Here is a 16,019-nt window from a genome sequence, read left to right as displayed (position 1 = left end):
TTGAACTGGTGAAGTTTGAAAGGAGTACAGAACATTCAGGTAGGCAGTTCAGTATACTCAGTCACTGCTACTGCTGTGTTAGTATATGTCTGCAGAACTCTGGTTTGGATTCTTTGGGAGAGCTGGGCAACACCTAATTCATCTTTGTATCTCTTACTAGCATGCAGGCACCAATAAGTATTTAGTGGGCATGTAGGTGGGAATGTAAACATCCATTAAAGATCTGTGTTGGGGAAGCGGATTTGGCTCAATAGATAGAATGTCCGTCTACCACATGGGAGGTCCAAAGTTCAAACCCAGGGCCTCCTGACCCGTGTGATGAGCTGGCCCACGCGCAGTGCTGATGCGTGCAAGGAGTGCTGTGCCATGCAGGGGTGTCCCCCACATGGGGGAGCCCCATGCACAAGGAGTGCGCCCCCCACAAGGAGAGCTGCCCCGTGCAACAAAAAGAGACAGATTTCCAGTGCCACTGACAAGAATACAAGTGGACACAAGAAAACACAGTGAATGGACACAGAGAGCAGACAGATGGCGGGGGCAAGTAGGGAATAAATAAAAAATATATCTTTAAAAAAAGAAAAAAGATCTGTTTGGCCTGCCACTTAGCTGAGATGGTGGGGTCATATGTTGACAGGAGAGTGGATTTTAAGCCCTTTGTTTTGCACTTTTACCTAGAAGTGGATCAGCATACTGACAGAAATGACCAATAGCTATCACTCATTGTGTCCCACTGTGGGGTCAGTTAGAATCAGCTTGATTGCTGGTTTAAAATGGAGATTAGTAAAACTGAGGAAATCTGTATTTTTAACAAGTTCCCTAGGTGATTGTAATGCATGCTAAAATGGAGACACACCGAGCTAGTTCTGCCCACTGCCTGTGTTGGCATTTCTTTTGGGGCTTTATGGATTTCTTATATGCTCCAAGTTCTTAACTCTTTCAGTTCTCTTTAAACAGAAGACTCCCTGTGGCCTTTTTCTACTAACTCGTATCTGAAACTTGAGCCCACATCTTTCCCCTGTTATACTTTAGGAGAAAATCAGGCTTTGTATTTGAAGGGTTTTTAGTCCTATAATTCAAGTTTTTTCTTTTTTCCTTTTTCTCTTTTGCAGTCCCACGAGCGTGTAAGCAAACGGCTACATCAGAGGTTCCAGGCCTGGGTAGATAAATGGACCAAGGAGCATGTGCCTCGTGAAATGGCAGCAGAGACCAGCAAGTGGCTCATGGGTGAGGGGCTGGAGGGCCTGGTGCCCTGTACCACCACCTGTGACACAGAGACCCTGCACTTTGTGAGCATTAATAAGTACCGTGTCAAATACGGCACAGTATTCAAAGCCCCATAACTGCAAAGTCAGAGCAGACACCTGACAGGCGTGTGTGTGTGTGTATGTGTGTGCATGCACGCATGTGCACTCATGCACACTGAAGAAACAAGGAAGATGCCTTTCAAGCCTCACTGGGCCTCTCTGGGACATGGCCACCTTGATCTGTGTGTGGCTGATACAACCTGGCACCAAGTGGGTTACATATAAGGAAAATGAATACCTTACAGAGCCAGAGCTGGAACTTTTCCCAAGGGGTTTTGGGTGCTAACCTGCCCTGGAGGGAAATGAAGTCCATGCAAGCACAGAGACATGTAGTTTGCTTGCACACACCAGCAGAGCTAAGACTGGAGTCTCCTGTGGCCTGACAGTCAGTGAAGAAACCAGATTCTGTTCACACTTGGACTAGATGGGAGTGCTTTTACAAGACAGTCTGGGGAAGGACTTAAAAGCTCAGATGGATTATAACTGTGATGGTCACTGCTCCTCGTCTCTCCCCTCACAAGGAAAAAAAACTGGATTTGATTTTTTTTCTGGTCAGTGGAGCACACCTAGATGACCCATTAGGTTTTATTTGGTACATGCAGTTTGGCTTTGGGATTGATTATCTTGTGGATTTGATTTCTGACGAATCCCTTGCTGCCCACCCTTTTCTCTCCTCTGGTTCTCAACCTCGACAAGTTCAAATGAGTCGTCCTTTTTAGCTCCCGTGGAACTGTTTTGTACCTGCTTCTTTAATAGTCTACCCTAGTGCCATCCACCAGCTTTACTCTCTGAAACACACACACGCCACACACAATTTTAACTTGGTTTTCTTTTTTTTTTTTTTGTAAATAATGTACATACTGTCAATTTTTTATTAAAAGAAATATGCTTTGATGTGCTAGCATAACTGCTCTAGCTTATTGTGTACCATAGTACTTATGTGGCTTCAGATTTAGTACCTATGAACAGATGTACAAGACATTTACACTTTTTACCAAAGGGAGTTACCGTTGTAGTACTTTTGTGTAAAAGTTGTCTTCTTCCCCTTCCAAATTTTTTTTTTTTTTGTAAATAAATAAAACTTGGTTCTTACTTAAGAAATAAATTCTCAACCCAAGTCCCTTGTCCTCACCAGAGAACTATTGTGAAGCAGGGATTTTGGCCTCAGTTCCTTATCCAGGGTATAAATAGGATTTTTGCTTTAAATAGTCAAGTCACTTGCACTTGCCCTAAATCAAAATATTCCAAACTTTAAAAATAGAATACTTAATTCTCTTAGTATGTGTTTTTTTCCCCTTGTTCAACTGTTTGAAAATACTTTATATTCCGGTAGGCTGTCAAGCTGTATAGTTTGTATTTCTGTGTATTTTTTTCTTAGCCTTACAGGATTGGGGATGAACACCTTAAATACCAAACCAGTATTTGAAATAAGTATGTATAAGGTATATAGTATAAAAGGTTGGGAGGATTTGATACATTTCAATAGTAACTGCAAATGATGTATATATATTATATATATTTTAACATTTAAACTGGCAGGCATTTAAATATGAATGATTGGGATTTTTATATGTGGTCAGCCAGGACTTTCTGAACAAAGACCAACTGAGCCTCTCCCAGCAGACTGGTGGATTTTTCTCCAGCAGCCATTACCCTTGTCAGAGTTGTAACCAGTGGTGTTTTGTGTGTTTTTAACTTTTTAATTAAAAATCGCCAGCACTACCATCAAAAACAACAAACCAGCCACCACAACAACCCACCACCACACTGACTCCTAAACTTCAAAATACATGGTGGACCTCTGCTGAGATTTTAGACTTGTTTGTTTTTCAAGCCAGGGGACAGGAGACTTTGTGAGCCCAAAAGTGTAAGGTGGCAAGAAGAGCCTTATGGGAGGAGATTAAAGGGCAAAGCTGGGGAAGGTGCCTCACTTAGGGGTTGGTATGATGTGTGCTGATTGGGGGAAAAGATCCTCAGATTTTCCCAGAAGTAATCCACCTATCTGCACTCTGATCCCTTAAGAAGGATTTTGTTGACCTGGAAATGTGGGAAGTTGATGGTGCCTGCCCAGAGAGCACCTACCTACAGTCAGGATAGGGTTTTAGGACCAGTTTAGGAGGAACCCCTAATCTAAGGGCAACCAACAGAAGGAGGAGCTTCACCTGCAGCCAGGCTTTTTTCAAGAAGCATTTTCATCCCTCCTACAGTCTGAAATTTGAGCCCCAGGCTCTAAATACAGTCTGTATTAGAGCAGAAAGTTATCTTTATTTTAAATCACTTTTGGTACTCTATACTTTAGTCCCCTTTCCATGTGATTTACATTTGAAATGTAACCTTGATTTGGTCAGTATTTCCATGAAAAGATCAGGGTTGGTATGTATATATTTTTCTTCCTAAATGATTTTAAGAACTCCCTGGCAATCCCAGGAGGAAAAAAAATAAAGCTGCTAATGGACTAAGGCCACCTGAAGATGCCTCTGGAGGTCTGTTTTTGGCATTATTGCTTCCCTGTGCTTTACAGTACAGGGTGGTGAACTGCATATATTGGGAGCTTGAATGTGTGACTGATCTGCTTTCTCAAAACAATTCCAGAGTTTCTAATGATAGGCAAGAGTTAGCAATGTACATAAAATACGTGTAATAGAGGAAGCCGAGATTACTGGGATGCCAAAAACAAAAATCCTGCCGATCAGCTTGGAAGCCTTCATCCAAGTAGAAACGGAAAAAAAAAACATCCCCAGGGGTCGTACGGGCTGGCGGGGAAAAGGGTTTTCACTTGCTGCTTCTGACACTGAGGGATCTAACCTCTGCAGCAGCCGAGGGTCCCCGCCCTTGGTACTTCCCAACCCTGTAGCTGTCCCAGGACCTTGGGCAACGTGAGCAGAGGAGGGCTTCGAGCGCTCAGTCTCTAGCTTTCAACCTCCCGCTCAAAGTTCAAAACAGCCATGCTTCCGGGAGCCCTCGGTGTTCCAAGTAAAGTTGCCCGGGATAGCAGGTGCCCTTCGGACGCCGGAACCTTTGCTTCCAGGCCGTGAACCGCGCCGGCAGCGCTGGGGGTCTTCCGGAGAGAAGGGTGGGCGCGCGGCAATGGCGACGCCGGTCCTGAAGCACTGGCGCACCACAGTGGAGCGGGTGGAGAAGTTTGTGTCGCCGCTCTACTTTACCGACTGTAATCTCTACGGCAGGTGCGCCCTTTGGCCCTGGGAGCCGACCAACTGCATCCGCGCGCCCTCAGCCTTCTCTTCCGGGGGGAAACCCAAGCTGCGGCCACCGAGGCCGCGGGACGAAGTGCCCGCCGGGGGCAGAGCAAGGTCCCTGGGCGGGGATAGGATGTTCTGTGGGGCTGTCGGAGAGCCTTTTTGGAGGTGGATCGAGGGAACGCGCGTGCCCACCCACCGGCTGGCCCACGGGTGGAAAGGGGGCCGTCTCGAGCACGCGCCCACCGGCCCCTCCCGCCCAGGCTCTTTGGGGACAGCTGTCCAGTGGATGCGCTCTCCTGCTTCCTGACGCCGGAGAGGATTCCCTACCAGCAGGCAATCCAGCAGGACTTCCGCCCGGCGCAGGTCGGGGACAGCTTCGGACCTACGTGCGTAACGTGCAGTGAGAGGGCGAGGCCAGAGGGTCAAAAGAGATCCCCCACTTCCTCCGCCCCTTGCGCACCCAGAGAAACAGGGAGCTCCCACCTCTAAGGGTCACATCCCCATTTTCTGCCCTCTCCCCCCAGACAGCCACAGGGAACAGAGCAACACCCTCTTCTGGGAACAGCCCCCTACTTCCTCAGTCTTCATGGGAGAGTTTTCATCTGCCGGTCCCCCAGCCAATAGACACCCCTTAGGAAGGGTACCCTAGGAGGGATCATGGACCCCTGACCACTCTGCCTCTCCCCCTCACCTTACACCCCACCCCGTTGCTCCTTTGTAGTGACTCAGAACTGAATTTTGTGAGACTGCAGATGCTTGCTGGAGGTCTCAAGTCTGCTGACACTTAATCCAAGGAAGAATGCCAACATGTATCCATAGGCCCATCTCCATGGCTCTCTTGCAGATGGTGGACTTGTTGGTTCCGGGTGGAGCTAACCATCCCGGAAGCATGGGTGGGTCAGGAAGTCCTCCTTCGCTGGGAAAGTGACGGAGAAGGCCTGGTGTGGCGTGATGGGGAACCTGTCCAGGTGAGGAACCCTTTCCTAGGGGCAGGTATGACCACATTTCAGCCCTGGTCTCTGGAAGAGCCACAGCTGAGTGGCTCTGCCTACAGGACTGTATTAGGATCTTAGGACTGAGGAAATTGCCACTTGAGCCCCGGTGTAGCTGGTTCCTCCCACAGTGGGTGGCTTAAAGGTCTCAACATAATTAGTGCAAAACCAACCCTGTTCCATACTGATCACTGTCCCATTCTGGGCTGAAAATACTAAAGTACATTAATAAAAATTACAGCAGATCCATTTATCAATTCTCCATTAGGTACCAGGCTAGGGGCTTTGCAGACTGTATCATTTTTATTTTTAGATTTAAATAAACTGATTTTTATAATATATAATATATGCTGGGGGGGGGGGGGTTCAAACAGTTCTAAATGGTAGAAAGTGAAAATTTATGTCTTCTTCCCTTGAAGTTATGGATCTCTCCCTACCAACCCAATCCATTTCCTAAATATAACCACTGTTAAGTGTCTTGCTTACACATCCAACCCTAACAGGTTTAATCTTAAAGTCCTATGAAAATAGAGGTCTCTATATTCATTGCAGATTAAGAAACTGTGGTATCTAGCAGTTAACTTGCCCAGATTCATGTACCTTCCATTCTAAGTTGAAGTAAATCCCAAGTTCATGTTCTTAACTCTCAACCATTTGGCACCACTCATGGACCATCGTGTTAGGGCCATCAACCTGACATAAGGTTGTTCTTCCTGCACTTAGAGAAAGCAGAGCCCCTCCCTGCCTCCATTCATTGGTGTCTTCTGAATGCTCTCTCTGGGCCAGGCACTGTGCCAAGCACTGACCCTGACTCCGTGGAGCTTCCCTTCAGACTTTTATTCAGAGATGCAGAGGTCACCAGAAACCATACTCCAGTCCCTTGACCCACTGCCCAGGACACTTCCCATAAGACCAGGGGCTCTTCGGCTGGTGAACAGGTGCCATTTGGTAGTCATGGTGTTGGCTGCTGGCAGAGATAGAGTACCTGCTACCAGGGGTCCCTGATTTGTCATTCTTGGCCCTGCTGGAGGAGAGGACCCAGATCTGGGGACCTGGTAGAAGGCCCTGGCCTCCTTCAGCTTATATTTGACGTGAACTGTCTAAAAGGTATCAAGCCCTCTCTCTCTCTCTCTCTCTCTCTCTCTTCCTCTCTCTCTCTCTTCCTCTACCCCTCACCAGGGTTTAACCAAAGAAGGTGAGAAGACCAGCTATGTCCTGAATGACAGGCTGGGGGAGGGAGACCCCCGCAGGTGAGTGAGAGCCTGTGCCCTGGTCAGAGCTGGGTGAAGGGGCCTGGTGGACAGGGAAGAGCCAAGGCCCAGGGTGATCTCAAGCACACCTCACCCCCTTTTCCAGCACAGCCATCCCCAAATCTCAGGGTTTGTTTTTAAAAACATAATTTTTTTCTGACTATAAAAATGTTTACCTTCTTGTGGTAAATACAGACAAGCACAAAGAAGTAAACAACTCCCCTTATCCCACCACCTGGAGATGATCATCTTTAGCATCTTTTCAATATTTCTTCCATGCATAGTGTTACTAGCTGAGATTCTATTTCTTGGATACTTTGCATCCTGATTTTTTTTCATTCCATATTATAATATGGGCATTCTATGAAGTCATTAAAAACTCTTCTTACACATTTTATTTTATAATTTTTGGACCCTGTGTATCAGATGCTTCTAGCCACTGGGTATATAGTGGTCCCAGACAGGGGGGACAGGATACTCATATATTGTAAAAGTGATGAGTGTTCTGAAAGAAAATCTGGGAGCTCAGGATGGGGAATCTGTTAATGGACATAGGAGGAGGAAGGAGGGAGAGGTCTCTGAAGACAGTAGCCAGTACCACAGCCCACTGGCCCTCTGCTGTACACCTAGAGCACAGATACTGCTCCAGTGAATGGTCTGTCCTTCCAGTGTGGCTGATGAGTCTGGGCCTTGGTGATTTTTGGTCTGAAAGACTGGAAAATCCATTCCTGCTTTTAATATTCAAAGAGGCTCCCAGACCAAGGCAGTGCCTTGCAGAGATAGCCTTGGAAATTAAAGGCCAACCAGCAGGATAATCCACATGGTTCCAAACTTGGCAACTCTTTCTCCCTTACCAAAGTGGAACACTCACTAGCAGTACATGAGTGTGATCTGGCATTTCTACCATGACTGTCTCGCACACACACCTGACTCAGGATGGGATCCTCTGGGTGGTGGGTCCTGGAGGTAAATGGGCAGGGGTCAGCTGAATGCCTCCAGGTCCCTCCTCCCCTGGCCTGAGGCTGCCTCCCTACCCTTGTAGCCTGACCCTCTATGTGGAAGTAGCCTGCAATGGGCTCCTGGGGGCCGGGAAGGGGAGCATGATTGCAGCCCCTGACCCCGAGAAGATGTTCCAGGTGAGCCGGGCCGAGCTGGCCGTATTCCACCGGGATGTCTACAAGCTCCTGGTGGATCTGGAGCTGCTGCTGGGCATGGCCAAGGTACTTGACAGACACACATGCACATACACACCCGGTCACCTCTAGAGTCTGTCCAGGGCATGTTGTTTCCAGGATCAGGTAGCTGGAAACCCAAATCAGGGAGTGTTTCTGCCTCCTGAGTGTTGAGGTTTCCCTGGGTGAAGGAGAGAGGAGACAGGGCTAAGCAGGGAAACCAGCATGTGCAAAGGCATGGAGGGAGGGAGGAGCATGCCTGAGACACTTGTTTGAGAAGGGTATGTAGAGGTGGAACTTTGCTGCAGGGCCTCGGGGAGGACAACCAGCGCAGCTTCCAGGCTCTGTACACAGCCAACCAGATGGTGAATGTGTGTGACCCTGCACAGCCCAGCACCTTCCCAGCAGCCCAGGCTCTGGCTTGCCAGTTCTTCAGCCAACGTGGAGGTGAAAGCCAACACACCCTCCATGCCATGGGGCACTGCCACATTGATACAGGTAGGGCAGCTGCCAGGTGGGCTGGGGGAGGCACCTAATTAAAGCCCTAGCTGTACCCTGATGCACTGCGTAACCCCTTACTAAATCCTTACCCACCATGGACCTCGGTTTCCCCCAACTGTAAAATGTGGCTGGATGATTGGACTGTGGGCTCTGCTAGCTCTGGCTTCATTTACTCCTTCGACAAAATCTGATGCCTTGGGAGGCCTCATGCCAGATGTAGGGGTGGGATGGGATTACCAGACTGATGCTCACAAAATAGGCAGCCACAATTGGTGCCATGATGGGAGGCAAGTATGGTGGGCTGGAGAGCCCAGGGGAGGCACTTAACCCAGTTGCGTCAAGAGCCTTCCTGGAGGAGGTGACTTTTTTGAACCAAATAAGGATGAATAAGAGTATGCCAAGGGTGCCCAAGTCCTCAGAAGGGAGTGATATAGGGGGTTCAAGAGCAGGGGAAGGGAAACAGACTTTGGCCCAGTGGTTAGGGCGTCCGTCTACCATATGGGAGGTCCGCGGTTCAAACCCCGGACCTCCTTGACCCGTGTGGAGCTGGCCATGCGCAGTGCTGATGCGTGCAAGGAGTGCTGTGCCACGCAAGGGTGTCCCCCGCGTGGGGGAGCCCCACGCACAAGGAGTGCGCCTGTGAGGAGAGCCGCCCAGCGTGAAAAGAAAGAGCAGCCTGCCCAGGAATGGCGTCGCCCACACTTCCCGTGCCGCTGACGACAACAGAAGCGGACAAAGAAACAAGACGCAGCAAATAGACACCAAGAACAGACAACCAGGGGAGGGGGGGGGAATTAAATAAATAAATAAATCTTTAAAAAAAAAAAAAAAAAGAGCAGGGGAAGGTTTCCTAGGGTAGATCCAAAGTTCAGTCTTGAATCTAATGAATCTGCAGTGTCTATAAGCCTTATGGGGGATCCACATGTTTAATGTGTGCTCTAAGGTATTGATTCTGATGCGCCTACAGCTCTAGAACAAGGGCTTTCTCTGTTGTGCCAGGGTGTGGGTAGGGTGTAGGGGTTCTAGGCTGAGAAGGAAGGAAGGTGACCCAGAAGTTAGGAGAGGTTGTAGCTCCTCACGCAGGATGGCTGACCCAGCAGGTCCATCTAGGGGAACTGTGCCCCGTGTTCCTGGCTATCTGGTGATGTGTGGGCAAGGGAAGGGTTAAGCTCAGCTGCTTCTCATATGAGCCTCTCAAAGGGTCCCAAGCCTTAGACTCAGGCTGTCTGTGGCAGGGCCTGGGGCCTCCATTCCCCACCTGTAAAATTGGACTGATAGTCCTGCTGGCCCACTTTCCTGTCGCCTACACTACCTTGCAAGAGTGATTTGAGGTGACAGCTCAGGAGCAATGCCACAGGGCTGTGCAGGATGAAGGGTCTAGGATGGGTGGAGGGCTAGAATGATTCTAGAGGCCCAGGCTGGGCTTGCTCCTGGTGGGGGTAGGGGCTGGAGATCTGTGAGGCACTGGGGCCCTTCCTGCTTCTCCCTCCACCCCACTACCCTCTCCGTCTAGCCTGGCTTTGGCCCTTCAAGGAGACTGTGCGGAAATGTGCCCGGAGCTGGGTGACAGCTGTGCAGCTCATGGAACGGAATCCTGAGTTCATCTTTGTCTGCTCCCAGGTCAGATGGACAGCACGTGGGGGCAGGCTCCTGGAGCGAGGGTGGGCTCCCAGGGCGGCTCCGGCTCCTGGCCTAGCTTCCCACCCTGTCTGCCCCGCAGGCACAGCAGCTGGCGTGGGTGAAGAGCTCCTACCCCGGCCTGTACGCCCGGCTCCAGGAGTTTGCCTGCCGCGGGCAGTTTGTGCCTGTGGGGGGCACCTGGGTGGAAATGGTAAATGCATTCTGTTTCCCCTCAGTCTCAGGCCATCCTGTCATGGGGCCCACGTCCCTCCACGGCCGTGCTGGTGGGTTTCTGCAGACCATTCATGCCCCCTCTGTGGCAAGTCTCAGTCCCTGGAAGCCCAAAGGCCTGGGACTTCAAGGGGCAAGACGTCTCAAGTGTTGTGACAGGCTGTCTGTGCGACCCAGTCCCCAGAACCTCCCTTCGGAGCCGATGGACAGTCAGGCCTGAAGCAAGGAGGGGGCCACTTCCCGGGGATCCTGGTGACAGTCGCAGCCCTGGCTTCTGCATGGGGTGGGGTTGGCCTGAGCTGCCTGCTCCCCGTCGGCGCTGACCCCATCTCCCTTTCTCTTCCCTTGCTGCCAGGATGGGAACCTGCCCAGTGGAGAGGCCATGGTGAGGCAGTTCCTGCAGGGCCAGAACTTCTTTCTGCGGGAGTTTGGGAAGATGTGCTCCGAGGTGGGTGGACAGATGGTGGGAGCTGGACCAGGAGCGACAAGGCACTGAGGTTGGGGTTGCTCCACCAAGAGCCCTGGTTCTCATGTCCCAGATGCCCTTTCCCCACAGTTCTGGCTCCCGGACACGTTCGGCTACTCGGCACAGCTCCCACAGATCATGCTCGGCTGTGGCGTCAGGCGCTTCCTGACCCAGAAGTTGAGCTGGAACCTGGTGAACTCCTTTCCGGTGAGCAGGCCCCAGGGTCCCACCTGGCCAGTTCACCTCTCCAGCCTGATGTAGGGGTGCGGACAGACCACCATATCCCCACCAAGAGGGAGAGTGACTCCCCCAGGTCACACCATAGGCAGGGCTGGAAGGCCCACCCCTGCCTGCCCTGATGCTGGCCTCTCGTGCTGTGCCTCTGTCCCCTGCCCGCAGCACCATACCTTTTTCTGGGAGGGGCTGGATGGTTCCCGCGTGCTGACCCACTTCCCACCCGGTGACTCATACGGGATGCAGGGAAGTGTGGAGGAGGTGAGGGGCACCTAGTGGCTGGGCAGGGGTGGGGGGTGGGGGCTGGCGAGGGCTGGGCAGCCTGTCCTAGGTGGGCCCACGCTGACCTGCCCCTGCCCGTGCAGGTGCTGAAGACTGTGACCAACAACCGTGACAAGGGGCGGACCAACCACAGTGCCTTCCTCTTTGGCTTCGGGGATGGGGGTGGTGGCCCCACCCAGGCCATGCTGGACCGCTTGAAGCGCCTGTGCAATACAGACGGGCTGCCCAGGTCAGGCCTGGCCTCCAGCAGGTCGTGGCTCTCACTTAGCCCTGCCCTTGGCCCTGGCCTTGAGCTCTTTCTTCTGCTCATATATTGGGTCTAGTGCTTCCACTGGGCTTTGTCCCATCCCAATCCTGGACCACTGGTTCCTCCAGACTGCCACCCTGCAGGTCCTGGGGTGATGGGGAGAAGCAGAGGGTGGGAAGGGGCTTGAACCCACCAGAGGGAGTGGCTCTCCTGGGGTTTTCTGGCTGGGGAGCCCCCTGAAAAGAGGAGGCGCCTTAGTCTCAGGGCAGGTTTTGACGGAGGGTGAGCTACGTGGCGTGGAGAGGCCGGGATGCCCAGGCTCGCTGTCCCCTCAGAGTGCAGCTGTCCTCTCCGGGGCGGCTCTTCTCGGCTCTGGAGGGCACCTCGGGGCAGCTGTGCACGTGGGTCGGGGAACTCTTCCTGGAGCTGCACAACGGCACCTACACCAGCCAGGCCCAGGTCAGAGCAGGGCGGGAGCCAGACAGGAGGGTGTGCCCTGGACCAGTAGGGAGTCAGAGGCGGAAGCAGGCAAATGGGGTGTGGACAGAGCCCAGCCCAGCCCTGGGGCAAGAGGCTTGTATTCCAAGGGCTGCAGGAGCTCAAAAGTGGGAGAGCCTGATTGGTCAGGAAAGCTTCTTGGAGGCAGGACTGAGCATCCTTGGAAAAGGAAGGGATTTGGGCTGAGGGGAGAGTAGGGAGGGTCTTTGGGGCAGGTCTACCCCCAAGAGGCTTTATCCAGGAGGCTCTGAGGAGCCAGCAAGGATTCTGAGCAAAGGAGGGCTTTGGAAGGCCCGGGGTCTTGAGCAGATTCCAGCCTGATTCCCCCACCCTGGGCTCAGATCAAGAAGGGGAACCGAGAGTGTGAGCGGCTTCTGCACGACGTGGAGCTGCTCAGCAGCCTGGCTCTGGCCCGCAGTGCCCAGTTCCTGTACCCGGCAGAAACTTTGCAGAAACTTTGGAGGTCAGTTCGGTTTCTTCCCCCTGCCCTGCACCTCACCTCTTGCCCCAGACACCTTCAGGGCTTCCCCTCATTCCAGCCTTTGTTCCTCTCCCACCTCCCCACTACTGCCCCTGCCTCCCCCATGCCTGCCCTCGGCTCCTGCAGGCTCCTGCTCTTGAACCAGTTCCATGACGTAGTGCCAGGAAGCTGCATCCAGCTGGTGGCAGAGGATGCCATGTGCCACTACCAAGGTGAGGCTGGGATGGGGGCCGTAGAGGTCAGAGGTCAGCACAACAGTTCCCTCCTCTCTGCAAACACCCAGAGTCAATCCCACAGAGTTCCTGTGGGACATATAGGGGTGGTCTCAGACCTGTTGCCCCCACCCTAGACCAGCTGGTCTCTCCTCAGACATCCGTTCCCATGGCAACAGACTGCTCAGCACTGCTGCCGCGGGCCTGTGTGCCGGGGAGCCGGGTCCCGAGGGCCTCCTCATCGTCAACACGCTGCCCTGGAAGCGCACTGAAGTGCTGGCCCTGCCCAGGCCCGGCGGCGGTGCCCACAGCCTAGGTAGGCGCTGGGGATGGGACTGCCCCGGGGTGTCCCAGGCTGGAGAGGAGGAGCCACGTCCTTCTCCACCCCCTCCCTCGCCCTGAGCAAGATTCCTGGCAGGCCAGGCAGGTGGCCCTGATGCCAGGCCTCGTCCTCAGCCCTGGCAACAGTGCCCAGCATGGGCTATGCTCCTGCCCCAGCCCCCACCTCACTGCAGCCCCTGCTGCCCCAGCAGTCTGTGTTTGTGATGCAAGAGGTGAGTCCTGGTGAGTTCCTGTGGGGCAGGAGCTGTCGTGACTGCGCCCTAACGGGAGCCCCGTCCTAGAGCAGGTGGTGAGGCGGGGCTGGGGGGTTACTGGTTGTGGGAAGCCCCTGCAGACTTGGTCTCAAGGCCTCCTCCCACAAGACGGACGGTTCTGTGACTCTGGACAACGGCATCATCCGGGTGAGGCTGGACCCGACCGGCCACCTGTCATCCTTGGTCCTGGTGGCCTCCGGCAGGTACCAGCCCCTGTCCTGCCCGTGTCTGGCAGGTAGATCCCAGACCCCATTCCCTCTGTCTGCTGGTCATAGCTTTGCCTGCAGCAGCCCACCAGCAGCTCTGTGCTGGGACTTAAACATGGAGCAGTGCAGGCTGGGCTAGGAGTCCCCTGTCCCCTGGACCATCACCTGTCACACCCCACCTCAAGCAGCTGGGGAGACCAAGGTCAGACAGTGCCAAAGCACGAATCACCATGTCCTTCCAGGGAGACCATTGCTGAGGGCGCTGTGGGGAACCAGTTTGTGCTGTTTGACGATGTCCCCCTGTACTGGGACGCGTGGGACATCATGGACTACCACCTAGAGACACGGTGCGGGGATGGCAGGACTTGGAGGGTGGGGCAATGCAGGCCTGTTAGGCCCCCTCCAGGATCACCACCAGCCTGCACTGCTCAATACCTCCCACCCTCATCCCACAGGAAGCCTGTGCTGGGCCAAGTGGGCACCCTGGCAGTGGGCACAGAGGGCGGCCTGCGGGGCAGCGCGTGGTTCCTGCTGCAGCTCAGCCCCAACAGCCGGCTCAGCCAGGAGGTTGTGCTCGACGTTGGCTGTCCCTATGTCCGCTTCCACACTGAGGTAGCAGGGGCCCGGGGTGGTGGGTATCTTCCCAGCTGCAGCTGGTGGGGAAGGGGCCTCCCCAGGCCTGTGTGTCTCCCTTCCCTTCCCCCACCGTCTGCCCTGCCCACAGGTGCACTGGCACGAGGCCCACAAGCTCCTGAAGGTGGAGTTCCCTGCCCGTGTGCGGAGCCCCCAGGCCACCTATGAGATCCAGTTTGGGCACTTGCAGCGGCCCACCCACTACAACACTTCTTGGGACTGGGCCCGCTTTGAGGTCTGACACTGGGGGTGGGGTGAGCTTCTTCCTGGCTGGGAGAGACTGGTTGGCATGGGGTAAGGGTAATAACGATGGTCACCGTTAACCACCTCCTTAAGCGTATGCCAGACATTGTTGCAAACACTTTACATTTAGTTTTAATACTTTGACCATTTCACAGATGAGGAAAGTGAGGCTTCTTAAAAGAGTGTCCAGAGCCTCCTAGAATGAGGGGGTGGGAATTCAATTCTGCAGTCCCAGTAAGAGGCAGGACTAGGAGCATGGGGTGGGGGTGCTGCGCCAAGTGGGTCCCGGCTCTGCCTTCCAGGTGTGGGCCCACCGCTGGGTGGATCTGTCTGAGCATGGCTTCGGCCTGGCCCTGCTCAACGACTGCAAGTACGGGGCCTCGGTGCATGGCAGTGTCCTCAGTCTCTCACTGTGAGTGGGGTGCCGGAGACGCGGGGGCTGGCCCGGGGGGACTCCTCTGCCAGGCTCAAACCCATCCTGTCCCATCCCAGCTTGCGGTCACCCAAGGCCCCCGACGCCTCTGCTGACATGGGGCGCCACGAGTTCACCTATGCACTGATGCCACACAAGGGTGAGAGTGCGGGGACAGTGGGGCTCTCCTTCGACCCTGAGCACCTCTCTGCCCTTCTCTGAGCCTTGATTTCTCCACCCGCCCTACCTCCCCACCCCCTCTAGGGGCGTGGGAGGGGAGCCCCCATTTTCCAATGTGCGCCCTTTCCGGTCGGCGTCCCCAGGCTCCTTCCAGGATGCCGGAGTCATCCGCGCCGCCTATAACCTCAACTTCCCCCTGCTGGCGCTGCCCGCCCCGGGCCCGGCGCCCGCCACTGCCTGGAGCGCCTTCTCCCTGTCCACGCCGGCGGTGGTGCTGGAGACCGTCAAGCAGGCAAGGCCGGGCCGGGCCGGGCCGGGGTCCCCGGGTGGGCCCGCCCTCGGCCCCGCCCACCGCCCGCCTCCCCCCCCCCCCCAGGCGGAGTCCAGCCCCGAGGGCCGCACGCTGGTCCTGCGGCTATACGAGGCCCACGGCAGCCACGTTGACTGCTGGCTGCACACGTCCCTGCCGGTTCAGGAGGCCGCCCTGTGAGTGGGGGAAGGGGAAGGGGGGGAAGGGCGGGACCGGCCCTCACGCACCCTAACGGCCCTTGCTGTCTCCAGCTGCGACCTTCTAGAGCGGCGCCACCCTGCTGGCCAGCTGCCCCTGCGCGACGACGCCAGCCTGAAGCTCACCTTTACCCCCTTCCAAGTGCAGTCCCTGCTGCTCGTGCTGCAGCCCCCACTGGACTGAGCCCCTGGGGGTGGGTTTTGTTTGTGGCAGTTTGGGGGCTCCTCATTTCTGCCTCCCCAGCCTGAACCAAGGATCAGTTATTGTATCCGTGCACAATAAACCCCTTGAGTAGGAATCCTGCTGGCAGCCCCTGCTCACCCCCCTCCGGGCTCATCCTCAGACATCTGAGGGCAGGGGCAAGATCTAAGGCTACCTGTGTTGAGTGGTCAGGGTCCTGTGGCTGCCCCGGGAGAGAATGGGTGTCTAGGATGACCATAAGTTGACTAAGAGACCAAGAGAAAAGCTCCTTCCTGGGTCAGCAGGAGCAGAGGGCCTGGAGCAGGGAGGTGGCCGGGAGGGTGGGTTCTGGCTGGCCCCCACTGGGAGGG

General features: G+C 54.5%; 2 protein-coding genes across 42 annotated transcripts in view; both read left to right on the top strand.

Annotated features, from left to right (window-relative positions):
• SIN3A (SIN3 transcription regulator family member A) overlaps positions 1 to 2,409 on the top strand; it is a 74,097-nt gene extending 71,688 nt beyond the window's left edge. For all 38 annotated transcript variants that reach the window (XM_058294541.1, XM_058294552.2, XM_058294520.2 and 35 more), the window contains one exon: positions 1,110 to 2,409. In XM_058294541.1, the coding sequence (XP_058150524.1) occupies positions 1,110 to 1,340 (231 nt within the window). In that variant the 3' untranslated portion in view covers positions 1,341 to 2,409. The remainder of the gene's footprint in view (positions 1 to 1,109) is intronic.
• A 1,898-nt stretch (positions 2,410 to 4,307) lies between these two features.
• On the top strand, positions 4,308 to 15,766 carry MAN2C1 (mannosidase alpha class 2C member 1). 4 transcript variants are annotated; one of them, XM_004473485.5, is made up of 26 exons: positions 4,308 to 4,489; positions 4,765 to 4,890; positions 5,349 to 5,472; positions 6,676 to 6,746; positions 7,789 to 7,966; positions 8,227 to 8,416; positions 9,933 to 10,039; positions 10,140 to 10,250; positions 10,626 to 10,718; positions 10,827 to 10,943; positions 11,136 to 11,231; positions 11,336 to 11,481; positions 11,835 to 11,958; positions 12,339 to 12,460; positions 12,605 to 12,690; positions 12,848 to 13,006; positions 13,147 to 13,244; positions 13,395 to 13,489; positions 13,735 to 13,839; positions 13,948 to 14,104; positions 14,217 to 14,360; positions 14,671 to 14,780; positions 14,861 to 14,940; positions 15,104 to 15,252; positions 15,337 to 15,446; positions 15,522 to 15,766. In XM_004473485.5, the coding sequence occupies exons 1-26, from the start codon at positions 4,392 to 4,394 to the stop codon at positions 15,649 to 15,651; spliced, it is 3,126 nt and encodes a 1,041-aa protein (XP_004473542.3). In that variant the 5' UTR covers positions 4,308 to 4,391; the 3' UTR covers positions 15,652 to 15,766. The 4 variants fall into 4 exon arrangements, with proteins under 4 accessions (XP_004473542.3, XP_058150537.1, XP_071070400.1 ...); XM_071214299.1 differs by having other exon boundaries at positions 4,349 to 4,489; positions 4,765 to 4,867; XM_058294554.2 differs by lacking the exon at positions 4,765 to 4,890.
• Positions 15,767 to 16,019: the final 253 nt, after the last annotated feature.

The sequence above is a fragment of the Dasypus novemcinctus genome, chromosome 3 (genome assembly GCF_030445035.2).
Source record: "Dasypus novemcinctus isolate mDasNov1 chromosome 3, mDasNov1.1.hap2, whole genome shotgun sequence".
Lineage (NCBI taxonomy): Eukaryota > Metazoa > Chordata > Mammalia > Cingulata > Dasypodidae > Dasypus > Dasypus novemcinctus.
The sequence above is the reverse complement of the archived record's forward strand: the minus strand, read 5'-3'. Positions and strand labels throughout refer to the sequence as shown.

Coding starts and splice junctions, on each gene's coding strand:
- MAN2C1 (XM_004473485.5), top strand. CDS start 4,392: ATGGCGACGCCGGTCCTGAAGCACTGGCGCACCACAGTGGAGCGGGTG. Junction 10,944..11,135: donor ACCTGGTGAACTCCTTTCCG/GTGAGCAGGCCC, acceptor CCCTGCCCGCAG/CACCATACCTTTTTCTGGGA. Junction 12,461..12,604: donor ACTTTGCAGAAACTTTGGAG/GTCAGTTCGGTT, acceptor CGGCTCCTGCAG/GCTCCTGCTCTTGAACCAGT.